This window comes from Engystomops pustulosus, chromosome 4 (genome assembly GCF_040894005.1).
Source record: "Engystomops pustulosus chromosome 4, aEngPut4.maternal, whole genome shotgun sequence".
NCBI lineage: Eukaryota > Metazoa > Chordata > Amphibia > Anura > Leptodactylidae > Engystomops > Engystomops pustulosus.
Window position 1 is genome coordinate 14,222,844 of NC_092414.1, and position 16,755 is coordinate 14,239,598.

The window sequence follows — 16,755 nt, forward strand, 5'->3', positions numbered from 1 at the left end:
AAATGTCCGACAATATGTAAGATGGCGTCTGAGTCCAGTGTAATATCTTTAACAATTCCCCCCTTTTGAGCTTTGCATGGCCTGTAACTTTTGTCCAGGGTGACCTCCTCAAACTCCAGGTACATACAGGTAGGCTAAGCCCTTACCTGCTGGACTTGTTAACTCTTCACCAGATCCCCTGGAGGCCAGTCACTCGGGGGTTACAGGCCTGCACACTCAAATCACATAATTGTGTTTCCATAGTTTATGGGTTTATTAACAGGCTGGTTCTTCAACAAGACGGTATCCTCCACACCGGGACTTCTCCTGTCATGGTTCTTACCGCCTGGACGGCCATCTGGGACATGGTGGACTTGATGAGGGGGACCACACAACACGCAATAAGTGACGAGAGCAAAATCACAATCCCCAATATCACCCCCACTTAAAGGAAACCCTTCCAATCCCCCAACTACAAAGTGAAGGACAAAGTGTCCACCCCAGAGTTTCTCTTGAGTTTCCTGGACAGTCCTTCAATCTCTTCAAGTGCATGGGTAATGGATCCATAGGGGCCGATGTCATCTGGGATGTATATGCAACAAGCCACTCCCACAATCTTACAGACTCCTCCCTTCTCAGCAAGGATCATGTCCAAAGCCGTGCGGGTCTGGAAAGCATCTCGGATATAATTCACAAATCTCTGTTGATTACAATACAACCAGTTAACCCACAATCAACATCTTTGCTCGTAACTATCTGGGGAATAATGGACTCTAAACCTGCCCATATCTGATTGTGGGCCTTGTACTCATCTGGAACCCCCCTTGGTGCTCCCACTGTATCTATATAAACGTTGTCATCTAGGTGCTTCTCTCTCAGACCTTCAGAATTCTTTGGGATTCTCTACCTTTACTTTATATGTCTGATCACACTTATCCCAGGGGATCACGAGGAAGGAATGCACAAACCTTATCACTGTACACTCGCCTTCCCAGCCTCTAGGCCTGACCTGACTCTCCTATCCCCACAAATCCTGTACACATCAGACACTGCTAATACAGGGTTACCTGTGCTGTCAATGTTATAGAAGGTCATTGTCTTGTTGCACCAACCGTAGGTAAAGTCTCCTACCCTGGGGGCATCCTGGTCAGCCCTATAGATACAGTGATAGTCATGGTTGGGGTGTCCCTGAGCATACAGTCACTCAGAAGAAACCAGCTAGCAAGAAGAATAAGTTTGCAATAATAAGTGTTGGAAGCATGCTGACTTCCCTCTAGCTCAGTGATGGCGAACCTTTTAGAGACCGAGTGCCCAAACTACAACAAAGACCCGCTTATTTATCGCAAAGTGCCAACACAAAAATGTAATTTGTTATTTATATTCCCTGCTCTGTCACAGCTTTCATTGATACCAGCACCTGAGGACACCAATATAGCAGAAAATTGTCCCTGGTAGAGCTGTCACTTTAAAATACCTCTATGCACAGCAAGTCCTGGGCTGTCTGGGACTGCAGGAAGATGCCTGGAGTCCTCTCTGGTGATGGCCTGAGTGCCCACAGAAAGGGCTCCGAGTGCCACCTCTGGCACCAGTGCCATAGGTTAGCCATCACTGCTCTAGCTTCACAGCCGTGGCACTGGTCAGCAGGACTTGGAAAGGGCCGTCGTAGTGAGGCTCCAGACTGTCTCTCTGGTGCGTCTCTTTACCACCACGTAGTCTCCGGGCTTCAGGTTATGCATCCTGAGGTCTCTGTCTGGATCTGAAAAAGTAATCAGAAACACTTTTGCGGACCTTTTCCAAGGCCTGGCTCAATTGTATGGCATGTTCCACCTTGGGGCCTAGTCTGGGTGCATAGCCAAAAAATACTTCAGAGGGGGACAATCCCATCTTTCTGTTGGGGGTGTTTCCTAACTGTATAGTGGGCAGCAGGAAAGCACTCGCTCCATGGTTTCCCTGTTTCTTCCATGGCCTCCCGGATCTCTAACTTAAGAGTGCCGTTTAGTCTCTCAAACACACCACCAACTTGGGAAGGGTAAGGGGTGTGCAGGGCCTGTTCTACACCCAGGAGGGACAAGGCTTTAGGTTTTTACCTGTCCAGTGAAGTGGGTTCTGCGACCGGACTCTATGGTCTCCGGAAGTCCAAACCTGCAGAAAAATCTCACTCACCACCTTCTTGGCTGCGGCTCTGGCAGTAGCCTTGGTCATGGGAGAAGCTTCTGGCCACCCTGGAAAGAGATCAATGCACACAGGCACGTACTCCTACGTGCCACTTTTGGTAGCTGGATAAAATCCCTCTGCAGTCTCTGGAAGGGATACAGCGGCTTGGGCGTCACCTTCTGTGGGGTCTTTACCACCTTACCCGGGTTGTGGCGGGCACAGACTATAAAGGCTTTCACTAGTCTAGTTACATGGGGTAGTAATGCCCGGGCAAACCACTGATGGTTTATGAGTACTAGCATGGCCATTTTGGATGTGTATGTATCCATGGGCTACTTGACTTACTGTCGGGTGCAGGGCTCCTGGCAGGCACACCCTCTCTCCCAGCATCCAGGTCCCATAGGCATCTGGGCTCCAGCTTTCCTCCACACTCCCTTCACTTCTGATGACTCTCGGGCCACCAGGGACTGGAACACCTGTGGATCAAACTTTTAGCTCAGAAATCACAGCTGAAACTTCAGGACAGTCTCTGGGCTCCATCTGTGCAGCTGCCTTCGCCATCCCGTCAGCCACATACTTGCCCTTGGCTTGTGGAGTTACCAAATTGTGTGTGCTTTTACTTTTATTATCCTCACCTCTTGTGGACGTAAGAGAGCATCCATGAGCTCTTTAACCAGCGTGCCATGCTTAGAGGGGGTCCCTGCAGAGGTGAGGAAATCTCTAGCCTTCCATAAGGGTTCATAGTCGTGTTTAGACCCCAGGACTATACCTTGAGTATAGATGTTTGTCCTTTTACCTTCCACCAGCTGTAGCGCTTCCCTGAGTGCCGTCACTTCACCTCCTGCGCTGACCTGTGTGGAGGGAGTGGTTCTGCTTGTACTACCTCATGTGCGCCACTGACCACTGTATATCCAGTGTAAAACCGTCTGTCCTCCTACAGACCTGGAGCCATCTATGAGAAAAACTCAACATCTGCATTACTCACCCTTCTCTCCCCCCCTCTGAATCCTGGCAGACTGGCGATAGAATGAAGGATTCAGAGCTGTGCACCTTATCAGTGTGTCCTGGGGAATCAGGAGTGCACACTGGAGTCTGAGCTGTCTGGCCCTGGCTCATATGCTTGGGCTGTACTTGGGTGAGGACACCGTGCAAGGTATGTGGGGTTTGCACAGTAACTGAGTGATCTAGGATCAACTCACTGGCCTTGCTGAGCAGATTGCTGGCTACAGCTACTGACACCTGAGGGGCTCCCCTCATGACTGAGTCTAACCGGGCCTAATAATGGGCCACTGGGGAGGCCACCACGTTCCTGGACTCGACACCTGTGGCGTGGCCTAGATACTCAGTGCAAAATAAAACATAAGTTTGATCCAGTGGGATGTGCCTAGGGCCGGGGCACACAGGATTTCTCAGCTTAAGGCTATAGAATGCATCAATTGACTCTTGACTAAGGGCAAATGGAGAAGAGGCAATTCAATAATAAAGGGGCAGCATCAGGCTGGGGGCAGCAGACCTTATCCCAGGCTGCAGGAGCTGGCCAGTCCTAGAATCACGTGAAGAGGCTTAGGGCCTCAGGGCAGGGGCACATTCTGGACTGCCAGCTTTCTTTCCTCTGTAGTGTGTCTGCCTGTGGCTGAGAAGCAGTGGCCTAGGAAGACCACCTTCTCCTGGCAGTACTGGAGTTTGTCTCCGGAAACTTTGCAACCCTTCTGGAACAGAAAACACATAAGGTCAATAAATGCAACCTGGCAAACAAAAACTGCAGGTCCTCCGCATACTGGAAAGGAGAACATCCAGTAAGGGGCTAGTCTGCCAGTCTACTCCCTATAGGGCCGTGTAGTATGGAGTACTGGCTGGGGGAGTTTTACCCCCCTTGTGGGAATCTGCATCAGATATACTGAAATACTACACTGGTAAAGGCAAATAGGTCCTGGCAATCTTCATGTAGGGGCACAGAGAGGAAAACATTTGCCAAGAGGGAAGAGTTCTACAATGAAAGGCACTAACTCTATTTGGGGGGGGGCTTTCAGAAGAGGGGGACTCTTCTTGCTGACATCCTTGTCCATTACCACCCCCCTTGTCCCGCCCTGTTGGGGCCGTCTACGTTTCCTAGAGTGTGTCTCTTTGTATTCTTATCACAAGCAAATTCCTTTAAGTCTTTTAGATTGTCAGCTCTGTTTCCCCCACTCAACACAGATGCTTTCTGTGCGCTTCAAGGCCACTTCTCACAGACATAGATAAGACAAAGCAAAGCCCAGCTGCCCACAGATCTCCCCCTGATTAACTCTTTCAACTCCAGAAAGCAGGTACCAGAGGCATTGCAACACTTTTTCTAGTAATTTTTCTGTAATTGTCAAGATCAAATAAGTTTAAAAATAAAAAAAATAAAATAAACAAACAGCGTTGCACACTCAAGACCCTTAGCAAATGTTTGAAATTGGTGAAAATATTCACCTGCCGGCATTTATTTCAAACATCCGCCAGGACACCTCAAGGGTGACTCAGCTGCTATCCTACAACCAGCCTACAGTGTAGAATCATAGGCAATTAACTTTCAGGGACTTGAAAACAATATACCTTCTTAAGATGGCCGCCACTGAAAAATGGTAGGGCGTGTCATCTTCTCTAACCCCCCAGATACGGGGGTGGAGTCTAAGAGGGTGCTCTTCTGCATTCCAAAAGATTTTTTTTTTTTTTTTAATGAGCACTCTCTAGGATTCCTGTCCCTCTGCCCTGGTCCATCCGTAGTCACTGGTCTAAGTCTCCAGTAATCAACCCCATCCACTTTCCTTTGTCATTAACTCTCTACTTACATCAAAACAACCTTCTGCCTGGGTGTGCCACTTTTGTCTTTGAGCCAGCCACCATTTACATCAAGTGCTGTCTCCTACCTTTGCACACTCAGGGGATCATCTAACATACCCAAAAACTTCAATACCTCATAACTTCCTATTACCCACTCTTTACCTTTCCTGTGTGACACTATGTCAGTTGCCTTTTTAGGTCTGCAGTGTCCAGCTACAGTCTTACTTTGCTCACTACCCATATTGTGGAATCTGTGGAATACCTGATTTTGTTCAAGGGCTATAGATATCCTCCGTACATACAGCTCCAGACTACCCCGCTAACTATCAGTAAGTACAAATTAGAGACCTTCACACAATATTTCAGAAATCAAGGAGTTAACGCTCAACTGTAAAATTCCCGTCAGCGTCCCTCTTGCCTCTACTGTCCTTTCCGCATCACGGGGCCGCATCAATCCCGAAGGAATGATACGTAAATTTGTCTCTGCAAACTTCCAGATTCTATCCAGATTCTATCCGCGCTTACATGAACAAAATCTCAACACCATCACAAACTTTCTGAACTATCTCAACAATCCACAAGAGGGCACTGCAGACCTTTTTCTACAACATACATTGTCACGTCCAGTCTCTGTCGGTCACCGTACAAGTGATCCTTTGCCGAAATCATTGTGAACATACTATTATATATGGACATATAAGGCAAAGTACATATTATCACACAAGGAGATGACCTTACCCAGTCCCTTTCAGCCAGTGAAACAGAACTACAGTCAAGGTAGACAAAAATAGACTTGACTTACCCCGACGAGCGCTCATTGTCAGTTCTGGTCACTGGCCGTCTGGACTCTTGCGGAGGTCACCTCGATGGTTAGATGTCCATAAAAGTATGGCCAGCCAGGAGACGCCAATTCTTATAGATTTATATCTGGGGCTCAAACCCCTAATCATTGTAAGGTGACTTTCAAATTAAATGAGTCTGTGTCCAGCGCTGGAATTTGACTAACTTGAATGAAAAGACAAGACCTGTCCTTGCAGGAAGTTAGCAACAAGACTAATAAGTTTATTGAGGGACGGACATTTATAGAAGACCATAAGGCACTTTACATAAGGCGTGTAATTAGGAAAGCAGCAACTATAATTGGGTGTTCTCACCCAGGAAATGTAACACTATTGGATGTAAGCACACAAAGGAGTCTAATACTATTGGCTACATGCAAATACTGAAACTTCCCAGGTGCTCGCCTGGATACCTTCCTCTAGGTGGTGCTAGTGAGCATTAAGCCTTTGTTGACAGAGAGAAACACCCAAACTTAGTTATCACTACACAAAGTTATATGAAATGGATACTAAATCTTTAAAATGTCCGACAGTACGTAAGATGGGTGTCCAGTGTAATATCTTTAACAACACAAAGCGGCAACATTTTTCGGCTTGAGGCATATACCTTTTTTTTATTTTATTTTTTTTAAACTAATTACAATCCAAAATCATATTTTTTTAATATTTCTTTTCACATTGGACCTTCTTGATTTTTATATTTTTAATCTATTTTTTAAAAAATCCCAAATTTTCCCTTTTTTTGTGACATGAAAGTGATTATTTCAAAGGACAGATTTGCTATATTACTTGTCAGCCCTGTCACAGACAAGTCGTTATAGTGATATATTATGATATTTGTAGGCCACACAGCTCCTGTGATCGCAACGCCAGGGAAAGACTGCCAGAAACGGTTGATTATACCACCATAACCCCTCAGATGCGGTGGTCCTATTAGACAATGGCATCTGAGAGTTTAATTGTGTAAAATGAGCAGGCACATCTGTAGTTAAAAACAGTCAGAAGAATGTTTTTTTTCACCTTTTCTAACCTTGACTTAGTCACAAAAAGTTATTATAATGACTACAATTCACTCGCCTTATTTCCTTCAGAACGATGGGTCAACGACTACGATCAAGTTCTTCACTTCGAGTGTCAGAGTCATCAAAGCATTAACTTAATTATCAGGTAATAAAACATTTTTTATCCATATTTTTTTTAGGGGCGGGAGCTAAGGAAGGGTTGGGGGATGGGTGTCCCGGTTAGAGTGGTCATATACTGTTCTGTGGAAGCCAACTGAATCCTTGAATGAGTTGAAGTAGGTTGTACAAGCTCCATTATCTTGGGGTCATGAGCGGCCTATATGCCTTCACGGACTCATGAATAAATCTACTCAAAGTTCCCATCAAGCATCATGTGATATCTGAATGTTACCACAGAAAGTATTAACCCCTACTTATTCCACTCCTCCAGCATCCATGACAATAAGCGTGAGGATCGTGTCTGGGATTTCAGCTGCCAGAACACCTTTAATTACCCCGGTTCCTGTTACTGGACTGGTTACCTCAATGACTTTGATCGGGAGCTCAATTTTATCTGTCCATTCGGCAGCGTACTGAGCGGGATGGATAGTTACCATGATAATTCCAAAGAAGACAGAAGGTAATTATACATATAACACGTAAATAGTTAGTTGGTGGGAATCTACCGACTTGGTAGATACTCCCAAGGGTCTAAATGGTCCCCTGGTTTTCACCGTTTAACCCCCATAAATGGATATGAATTTCACTCCAAAGAACCACCAGGTCGCTAACTCAGATGAAGTGTTAGTTTAGTGGTGGCTGCCCTGGATGGGTCAGCTCAGTCCGAGAAGAACTTCCGAGGAGATGTTCAAGGTCAAGACGAGGCATCAAACTTAGAGCAGGTTCAGATGCTGAGCATTTTGTCATGGGTTGGGTTCTAGTAGTTGTGTTGATAACAACCAGTTGACTTGATCCATCAAAATGGAGTCCATTATTGGAGTAAAGGATCCACAGGTCATATTCTTTCCATTAGGGTCCTTAAGGGTAAAAAAACTGCTAGAAAGGTGATGCAAAAATAATTTTAAAAGTGCTATCCCTGCCTTCCACTCATCACCCTCTCCCACGTGGATCAGGTTCATTGAAGGTCAATCTACAAAAGATCTCTTGGATCATAACAAAGTTCATGTTCATCAGAAGATGACAATTTTCGACGACGGAATGAACAGGCAGGAAAATTTAGGTCTCCTAAAGAAGCCTCTTTCTAGATTCTTCTTCACATATTTTGGATATTCTGTAGGTCTCAGACAGGAACAATATATACACAGCCAAGAGAAGGCGAGGTTCCTGGAAGAAAGTTGATGAGACAGTTGTGGGGTTAAAGGGTGGGGGGGGGGGGCAGAGAACCTAACTGCTTTTTGGAGAATGTGTATTTCCAAAGTAGTTAGTAGTAGATTTGTGACAATTTGTGCCATTGAGAGCAGAAGAAGAGTGAAGGAAAACAGGTGATACCTTCTAGAGGGTTAGTATATTTGATGGTGGGCTTTCGAGAATACTAGTTCTCTTCTAGTATTAGTATAGTAACTAGTATTCTCGAAAGATCCTTGGGTATGACGATGTTCGATGATTACACTCCATCAATATACGAAAAAATAAATCAGGTAGCATGTGAAGACTGACTTGGGGCCTTGGCCCATACTCGTAGATGACCTAGGATTTCTATGAAGGTCCGTATGTAAAATGTTGAAAACCGATTTTCTAGATGGAGATTCTTATGCTGTCAAGGAGAAGTGCCCGTTCAACGTAACTGCAAGTGGAGCGGCAATGTCAATGAATTCGACCTCTACCTAAGATGGGATGCACCTCTTAACCATTACCTTGCTGGAGCTCAGAGTTACCATGACAACAGCAAAGAGTAAGTATAAACAATTCAAATATAACAGAGCATTATAATATTGGCGGTTTGGGAGGCAGCCCAGGGCCCAAGGCTTCTAGGTTACCAATGGCCATCTGAATGACCATTGAAGGTCCTCTGAAAGTACCTTCATTGAAGAACTGAAAAGCAGCAAAGGGAACCCCCAACCAACATAGACATGATATCGAAAAGGTCTAAGCATGAGTCAGGCTATAAAGCTATTGTCATAATTTTTTTTTTTTTGTTGACTTTTTAAAAAATCTTTTTCTGATTTTCCTTTATTTTTGCAGAGACAGACGCTGGAGTTACTACTCATGTGAGAAGTAAAGCATAAAACAGTACATGTAAATCCGAATTGTGATGTCTCCCAGGCTATAAGATGCACTCCTGATCCGTCAAATGTTTTTAAAGGGATTGTACACGATTATAAAAACTTTGCTGCTTCAGTGACAAAATGAACTAACTGTCCATGGACTGTGGCATGGTGTGAGTTGTGCTAAGGGGCAGTACCACATACAACCACTGGACAGGTGTGGTGCCATTTTTTTTGCCTCACATACTGTATTACCCTGTGTCAAATAAATCAACTTTGGCAAATGAGAATTTTTATTCTTTGAATTAATTTTTTTAAAAAAATGTTATTCTTATATTTTATTCCTTGTGATACTTCACATAACCTCTGGGTGGTGCTGTGCTCTATTTTACGGTATTGTGAATGAATAGCTCAAAAGCTCCTCCCCAGTGCTCTAAGTAACAGCTGTTACATATTACAACAGTCACTCAGTCGTTGTTAGAAAAAATATAATCCAAGTTCATTTATTATATGGAAAAATAAAGGAAAATGAGACGCAAGAAATAATGGGGCTCATTTACTAAGGGTCCGAACGGCGCACTTTCGTTGGGTTTCCCGAATATTTCCGGTTTGCGCCGAATTGCCCTGGGTTTTTGCCGCACTCGATCGGATTGTGGCGCATCGGTGTCGGCTTGAATGCGACAGAAATCGTGGGCCGTTGGACAACCCGACTGATTCAGAAAAAACGCAGAATTTAAAAAGTGATTTGTGTCGCAAGATCAAGCACTTACATGCACCGGTGAGAAGATGGTGAACTCCGTCGGACCTCGGCGCAGCAGCGACACCTGCTGGATGTCGGGCGCACGATCTTAGTGAATGTCAGCAGACCTGAATCCTCGTCGGACAACGCACCACGGGATCGTGACTGGACCGGGTAAGTAAATCTGCCCCAATATGCGAAGTATAAGGATAAAACCCCAGTGTATCTACCCCATATAACTCTATAGGCAAAGTGCAGATGTAAGAAAATGTGACAATATCGACGCTAGTGATGAGCAGGTCTGAACCCCCAAATTTGGGTTTGTACAGAATTTGGGGACATACTGGTCATGGGCCTAGAACCAAAGTTTATTAAAAATGTATTCGGTGGTAAAACTATGTGGAACACTGCTTGACTGACAGCTGAGCAGCCAATCGAGCAGCTTTTAGCACCCTGACGACTACAGCAATTCCCTCTATGGATGTGGGTGTGATTGGCCATAACAAGCAGGGGCATTTGTCCCAGCGCCATTCCAGAGAGGAGACTGCATTGTAGGGACGGTGAGGAAAAGAATACAACATCCTTAATTTTAGAATCTCCCTTCATATCTAGTAGCACAGTGCAGAACCTTATTCACGACAACCATGTTTTTTTTTCAAAGTAGTCGTGTCTGGTTTCTGTGCCCACAATCACAAATGGATCATGGTAGATGTCCTGCGATGGTCTGCTGTCCACATCCTCATCCTCTAAGACAAGTTTTTGGGCACTCAAAATTTGGAACTGAAGGGGGGTTCAGGTGGAATCCCAACTAGGAGAGATATCATAGAGTATTAGTGAGGGCTCCATGACCTTTGGCTGTTTTGAACAGGGGAAGGTGGAGCCAGTTGAAGACAATCCAATACAGCTTGAGGGACTCATTGCAGTGCCTCAACTTTGTCTTCCTTATTCATTCTGGGTATACACAAGCACCAATTTACACTGCCTCGAAATTACCAATTATTTAACATTCCTAGCTACCTCTCCCTGTCTTTCTAGCTTCCTCCTTTCTAATGAACAGTGCTGGTCGGGTCCACTAATCATTACCCATACCCTCTTCTAGTACAGTGACATTATTTATTATGATGTCTTCATTTTTTATTTTGGTCAGGTCAACTGCATTGTTATTTCCACCATGTTTCAGCCCTCTACCCCTTACTAGCCCCATTTTACAGCCATTTTTGCATCTTAAATCCAGGTTGGCATTGACTTCAATGGAGTCCGTGTTCAGGTCATAGTTTGACCCGAAGTCTGGGTCCTGAACTGAATTTTGACACAAAGTTTATCACTTACCACTTCTACATCGTTAAAATGAAAAGAAAAATTATAGGAGCAAGGTGCACAGCCACAGAGTCACAGAGAGATTTGACATGTTTTGTCCAGTGGTATGGCAATACGGGATCAGTGGATCCTCTGGACCACCGCGGGAGGTGGTACTAGCCGACACCTGGGACCGAAATCTAAGTGACACCTGGTCTTCACCATAGCCCGCCACAAAGGGGGATGGTCTTGCTGTGGCGGAGTACCACCACGGTGGCAGCCAAGATCGAGGTACCTTTGCAGGAGACGGTCTTGTGGTCATGTTCAGGCACAGGGTCAGGGCAGGTCGCAGAGATGCAAGGTCAAGTCCAATCCGGGGTCAGCAACGGGAGGTCCAGGCAGAAGGGAAACGGGTACACAGGAACGGACTACAACACACAGGAGCCTGGAAACAAGAATGTAGGAACATGGGAACAGGAACACAGGAATACAGGAACAGGAACGCAGGAACACACAGAAGCACGGCACCAGGAATGCAGAAACGCGGGAACTCAGGAACACACAGGAACAGGAACAACCAGGAACACAGGAATACTCAGGAATATCGCAGTGGAGCTTTCTCTATAGCATTGGTTCGAAGATCCAGCAGGGAACACAGGAAGGGGCTGGGAATTTATCAGGAATGGCAGGTGGCCAGCATCAATTATCGGTGTGCTGGCCCTTTAAATGTAACAGAGCCGGGACGTCCGCACCCTAGGCAGCCGAGGGAGACGCCGCTGGAACCTGGCTAGATGAAAAGCACAGCGAGCGCAGCGGGGCACACAGAGAAACACATGTGCACCTGTGCAGGGGTCGCAGGAGCACCCATGACAGTACCCCCCCCCCCCCCCGAGAATGTTGTCTTCTAGCTCCCAAGACCTCTCTTCTGGCCCGAACCCCTTCCACTCAACAAGAAAGAACCGCTTCCCTCTGACTGACCTCATTACCAGGACCTCTTTCACCTCATAGACATCAGAGGAGTCCGCCTAGGAGCTGGAGGTGGTACTTGTCGGGAGAAGCGGTTCAGGATAACAGGCTTCAAAAGGAAGACATGGAAGGAGTTTGGGATGCACATTGTGGGAGGAAGGAGCAGCTTATAGGCCACAAGGTGTTTCAGCACCTCAAATGGACCCAGATAGTGAGGACCAAGCTTGTAGCTGGGAATCTTCAGCCGGACATATCTTGAAGACAGCCACACTTTATCATCTGAAGAGAGGACTGGAGGAGGCCAGCGTCTCTTGTCGGCCTGGGTTCTGGTGCGGGTGGACGCGGTCCACGCGGTGGTAGAAACGGGTCTGCTTCCAGATGGACTCAAGATTTCTGACTAATTCCTCCACAGCAGGAACGTCGGACATCACAGGCAGAGGGAGAGGTGGAGAAGGATGCTGTCCATAGACAATGAAGAAGGGGGCGGAGTCGTAAGATTCAGAATCCAAGAATTTATAGGAGAATTCTGCCTACGGCAACAGAGTGGACCAGTCTTCTTGCCGGGCAGAAACAAAATGACAGCGGTAACATCCCAGAGTTTGGTTAACCCCTTTTAACTTGTCCATTGGACTGAGGTTGGTACTCTGAGGAGAAATCCAACTTTACTTGAAGCTGCAGAGAGAACGCCAGAAGCGGGAAACAAATTGGACCCCCGATCAGAGCCGATGCGCTCAGGAAGTCCATGTAGCCGGAAGATGTTGGTGAAGAACAGGCTGGCAAGACGAGGAGCTGATGGTAGACCGGGCAGAGGCACAAAATGGGACATCTTGGAGAAGCGGTCTGTTACCACCCAGATTATTGTATTTCTAGAGCAAGAAGAAAGATCCGTGATGAAGTCCATGGCCACGTGAGACCATGAGCAGCTGGGTATCGGTAACGGCAGTAGTAGACCAGCTGGTTTGAGGCGAGATGGCTTATTACGAGCAAAGGAAGTGCAGGAACGCACAAAATCCCAAACATCTTTGACCAGGTCAGGCCACCAGTAGATGAGGGCCACCGAGCGCTGCACCCCAGGATGCCCAGCCAGATGCAAAAAATGTCCCCAAGACAATATCCTCTTTCGCAGTGCCGGTCGAACATACGTCTTGCCGGGGGGAAGCTGCAAAAGATCCACCGAAGCAGCAACAATCAGCCATTCAGGATAAATAATATTCCTAGGGACCAGCTCTTCTCCAATGACATCTGAGGCATGGGAAAGAGCATCAGCCTTGATGTTCTTCCTCGCAGGATGGAAGTGGATCAGAAGGTTGAAACGTGAGGATAGGGGTGACCAACGGGCTTGCCTAGGGTTGAGACGTTGAGCTGTCTGGAGATACAGGAGATTTTTATTATCTGTATAAATGCAGAACAGGTGGTGAGCTCCCTCCAAAAGATAACCCCATTCTTCCAGGGCAAGTTTGAAGGCCAGAAGTTCTCTATCTCCTATGGAGTAATTCCTACCTGCGGAGGAAAAGGTTTTAGAGAAAAAGCTGCAAGTGATAGTTCGGCCTTTAGGCCCTTTCTGGGTGAGCACCGCCCCAGCTCCTACGGAGGACATGTCAACTTCCAGATGAAAGGGTTTTTCTGTATCAGTCCATGTGAGAACTGGGGCTGAGGCAAAGGCGGATTTCCACTTTGAGAAGGCTTTTTCAGCTGCCGAAGACCAAGGGTGGCACCCTTTATTGGTGAGCACCACGATGGGTGACACAAGAGTGGAGAAATGCACTAACTAGTGCAGTTTCGATTCGGCTACAGGACTGTGAAATTACGGAGAGCTGAACACCAGGTAGAGGGGAGGTGCGGTTCCTTATCCTCCTCCCATTCTTTTCTCTTTTAATCCTTTCCCTCCTCTCCTTTTTTACCCTCCCCCTCTCCCTCTCTGATTCTTTACTTTTCTTTCTTTTTTCCCCACATAATTCGGAATTATTCTAGGTAACTGATTAAGTATGTTAGGCAAATAAGGATATTCTGGATAACTTTAGTAATACTGAATGACGACTTATTGTATTTCTGTTGTTTGTTCCTTCTTTCCAAATTGGAACACGCTGTAACTTTTATTGGTAACCTCCATATTGGGTACAACTTGATATCCAGGCGTCCTTCAACATTGTGTTCTCCCTTCCATTCCCTCCCCCCTGGTTCTTTTACTGTTATAAAAATCCTAGTAAAATTTAAATATGTAAATAAAAAAAAAGAGTGGAGAAATGCAAGATAAACTTCCGGTAATAGTTTGCAAAGCCCAGGAATCTCTGTATGGCACGTAGACCCTCCAGACGCGGCCATTGTAGAACAGTAGACAGTTTGGCTGGATCCATCTGGAGACCTCTGTTGGAGATAATATAGCCGAGGAAAGGAAGACTCCGCTTGACATTTCTCAAGTTTGGCGTAGAAGCGGTTGGCCCGGAGGCCAAGAACTTGCCGTACGCCGGACTGGTGGGACTCAAAGTCCGCGGAGAATAACAGAACATTGTCAAGATCCCTGAAGATGTTGTTGACAATTTCTTGAAATATGGGTGGCACGTTACGCAGTCCAAACGTCATGACCAAGTACTCGAAATGTCCATCACGAATTTCTTCCACTCGTCACCCTTGTGGATGCGGATGAGGTAGTAGGCTCCACGGAGATCCAGCTTGGAGAAAACCTTGGAGCCATGCAGGCAGTCAAAGAGCACACAGAGGAACACGGGTGCACCTGCTTCTCGAGACAGGAGGCGCAGGGGCACCCGTGACATACAGCCATAGCAGTGGCAGTAGTTATAACACACATAACGGTAAGTTAAACAATCTGTGTCATAGAGAGGACCGAATACCTGTCACAGCTCAGCCACTCCCTGTGTATAAGTTGTTAAACCCGTTTCATGTAAAAGTCCCAAGACATACATTTGTTTCCCTCTTCTCCCTCCATCAGCCATGGCGTCTGCTGATCTGAGAGATTAACTAGACTGCTCCATCTGTCTGACCACTTATACAGATCCTGTAATGCTGAGATGTGGACACAACTTCTGCCGGGTCTGTATTGATCGTGTGCTGGATACACAGGACGGGTCTGGAGGTTATTCCTGTCCTGAATGTAGAGAAGATTTTAAGGAGAGGCCGGCACTGATGAGACTAGATGTCTCATATACATTCATTCATGTTACAGGGAAGACACCAATTCATAAAATAAAGCAGACCGACATACTTCTGACACACAGCGCTTTGCTACTTACATGTTTTGTGTGGTATACAAAACTCTGCTACCTCCAAAAACAGTACACACAGCTCTAGCATATCTTCTTCCATACATAATCCACTACTTATGTTATATATAGATAAGCGCATGGAAGGTATAACAAGCCCCAAAGCAAATAGCGAAGGGGCTGAGGACTGTAGGGGGTGGTTTCAAGCCTTCTGGTAGGCTGCTGGGGCTTGTCCCTTTACTCCTCCCGTGTGAGGTCACCGGAGGTGGTGTTTGGGGGCGGGTAAGGACCCGCCTGGGCGTTTTATAAAGTTCGAGAGCATGTGGGGGGCCCCTTTCCTTCTGCCCCCTGGACCGAAGAGGCGAGAAGTCAGAGACCCCTCTGCAAATACCCAGCATGGCTTCCCTAGAAGAACAAGTAATCCAGCAAGTGGCCCTGGATGGTTCAGCCTGGCTGGATACCCTCCTGCAGCGCCCTTCTGCGGGGTCAGTTCAAGAAGCGGACGTCCCTGAAGAGGACACCCATCTCCCTGGACCGAATCCTTCTGCAGTGGCTTCCACCCTGGAGGGTACAGCCACCACCCCCGCCCGGCGACCCGCCACCCTGTCACCACCACCCACCTAGTGCTCCTCACCTCCTCCACGTGAGCAGCTGGCTGAAGAAAGAGGCCGTCCCGTGAGGAAGATCAGGCCTCCTGTCCGCCTGAGCCCAAGATCACCTGCACCAGCCAGGAAGCGCGGCCCGGGCCAGAAGAAGATGACGTCGCCCGAACCACGTGGGACGCCGACTGCACCGGAAGATCGACGGGGGATCCCTGCTGAGAAAGCTTCAAGGGGTAAGCGGTTTGCATCCAGTGCCAACTCCCCTGCCCGGCACCCCTGCGCTGCTGCCCGCTCGCCTGCCAGGCAGCGCCAGCGCTGCTGCCGGCTTACCCCCCCACCCTGCCAGCATGTTGCGCCAGCGCTCACTCCCCCGCTCTCCCCCCTGCTCCCAGCTCTGGTCCCCTCACCTCCAGACCAGGCCCCCGCCAGATGCACCTCCCCGCTCTCCTCACCTCCAGCCCAGGTCCCAGCCAGACTCTGCTTTCAGCCCCGATGCTCGGCCACCCCAGCATCCGGCGGGCAAGGTAACCCCCTCACCTCTGCAGCCCCGGGCCCCCATCCAGCCCTAGGCCCCATAGCAGTCCTCGGGCCTACCCCCACTCCAGCCCCAGGCCCCATTCCAGGCCTACTCCACAGGCAGCCCCATGCCCCTCACCAGGCCTCGGGCCTACTCCCCAGGCAGCCCCATGCCCCTTACCAGGCCTCGAGTCTGCTCCCCAACCAGCCCCAGGCCTTCCCCCTCCCTGTCACATACCCCCCACCAACACAGCAGCCACCACCAGCGCTATCCCCAGCCTGCGTCCCGGCCCTCTCCTCCCCCCCACCATGCCCCCCGGCTCAGCCAACATTACAGTCCTGGCTCCCTGGGCAGGTCCCCTTCCCTCCTCCTCTCCTATTCCCCCGAGTCGTCTCTGCATACCCTTGATGCGGT

The 16,755-nt window shown here is 47.7% G+C and overlaps 1 protein-coding gene across 1 annotated transcript; it reads left to right on the forward strand.

Annotated features, from left to right (window-relative positions):
- Window positions 1-6,768: 6,768 nt before the first annotated feature.
- LOC140126112 (hemagglutinin/amebocyte aggregation factor-like) lies at window positions 6,769-9,293 on the forward strand. The gene is made up of 4 exons (XM_072145224.1): window positions 6,769-6,944; window positions 7,230-7,418; window positions 8,538-8,690; window positions 8,981-9,293. Exons 1-4 carry the CDS (start codon window positions 6,784-6,786, stop codon window positions 9,015-9,017), a joined length of 540 nt encoding a protein of 179 aa, XP_072001325.1. The 5' UTR covers window positions 6,769-6,783; the 3' UTR covers window positions 9,018-9,293.
- The last annotated feature ends 7,462 nt before the right edge of the window (window positions 9,294-16,755 follow it).

What these genes read in the sequence shown, in the direction of transcription:
- LOC140126112 (XM_072145224.1), top strand. Translation starts at nt 6,784, where the DNA reads ATGTTTTTTTTCACCTTTTCTAACCTTGACTTAGTCACAAAAAGTTAT. An exon ending in AGCATTAACTTAATTATCAG is followed by an intron (nt 6,945 to 7,229) that starts GTAATAAAACAT and finishes CCACTCCTCCAG; the next exon opens with CATCCATGACAATAAGCGTG. An exon ending in AATTCCAAAGAAGACAGAAG is followed by an intron (nt 7,419 to 8,537) that starts GTAATTATACAT and finishes CCGATTTTCTAG; the next exon opens with ATGGAGATTCTTATGCTGTC.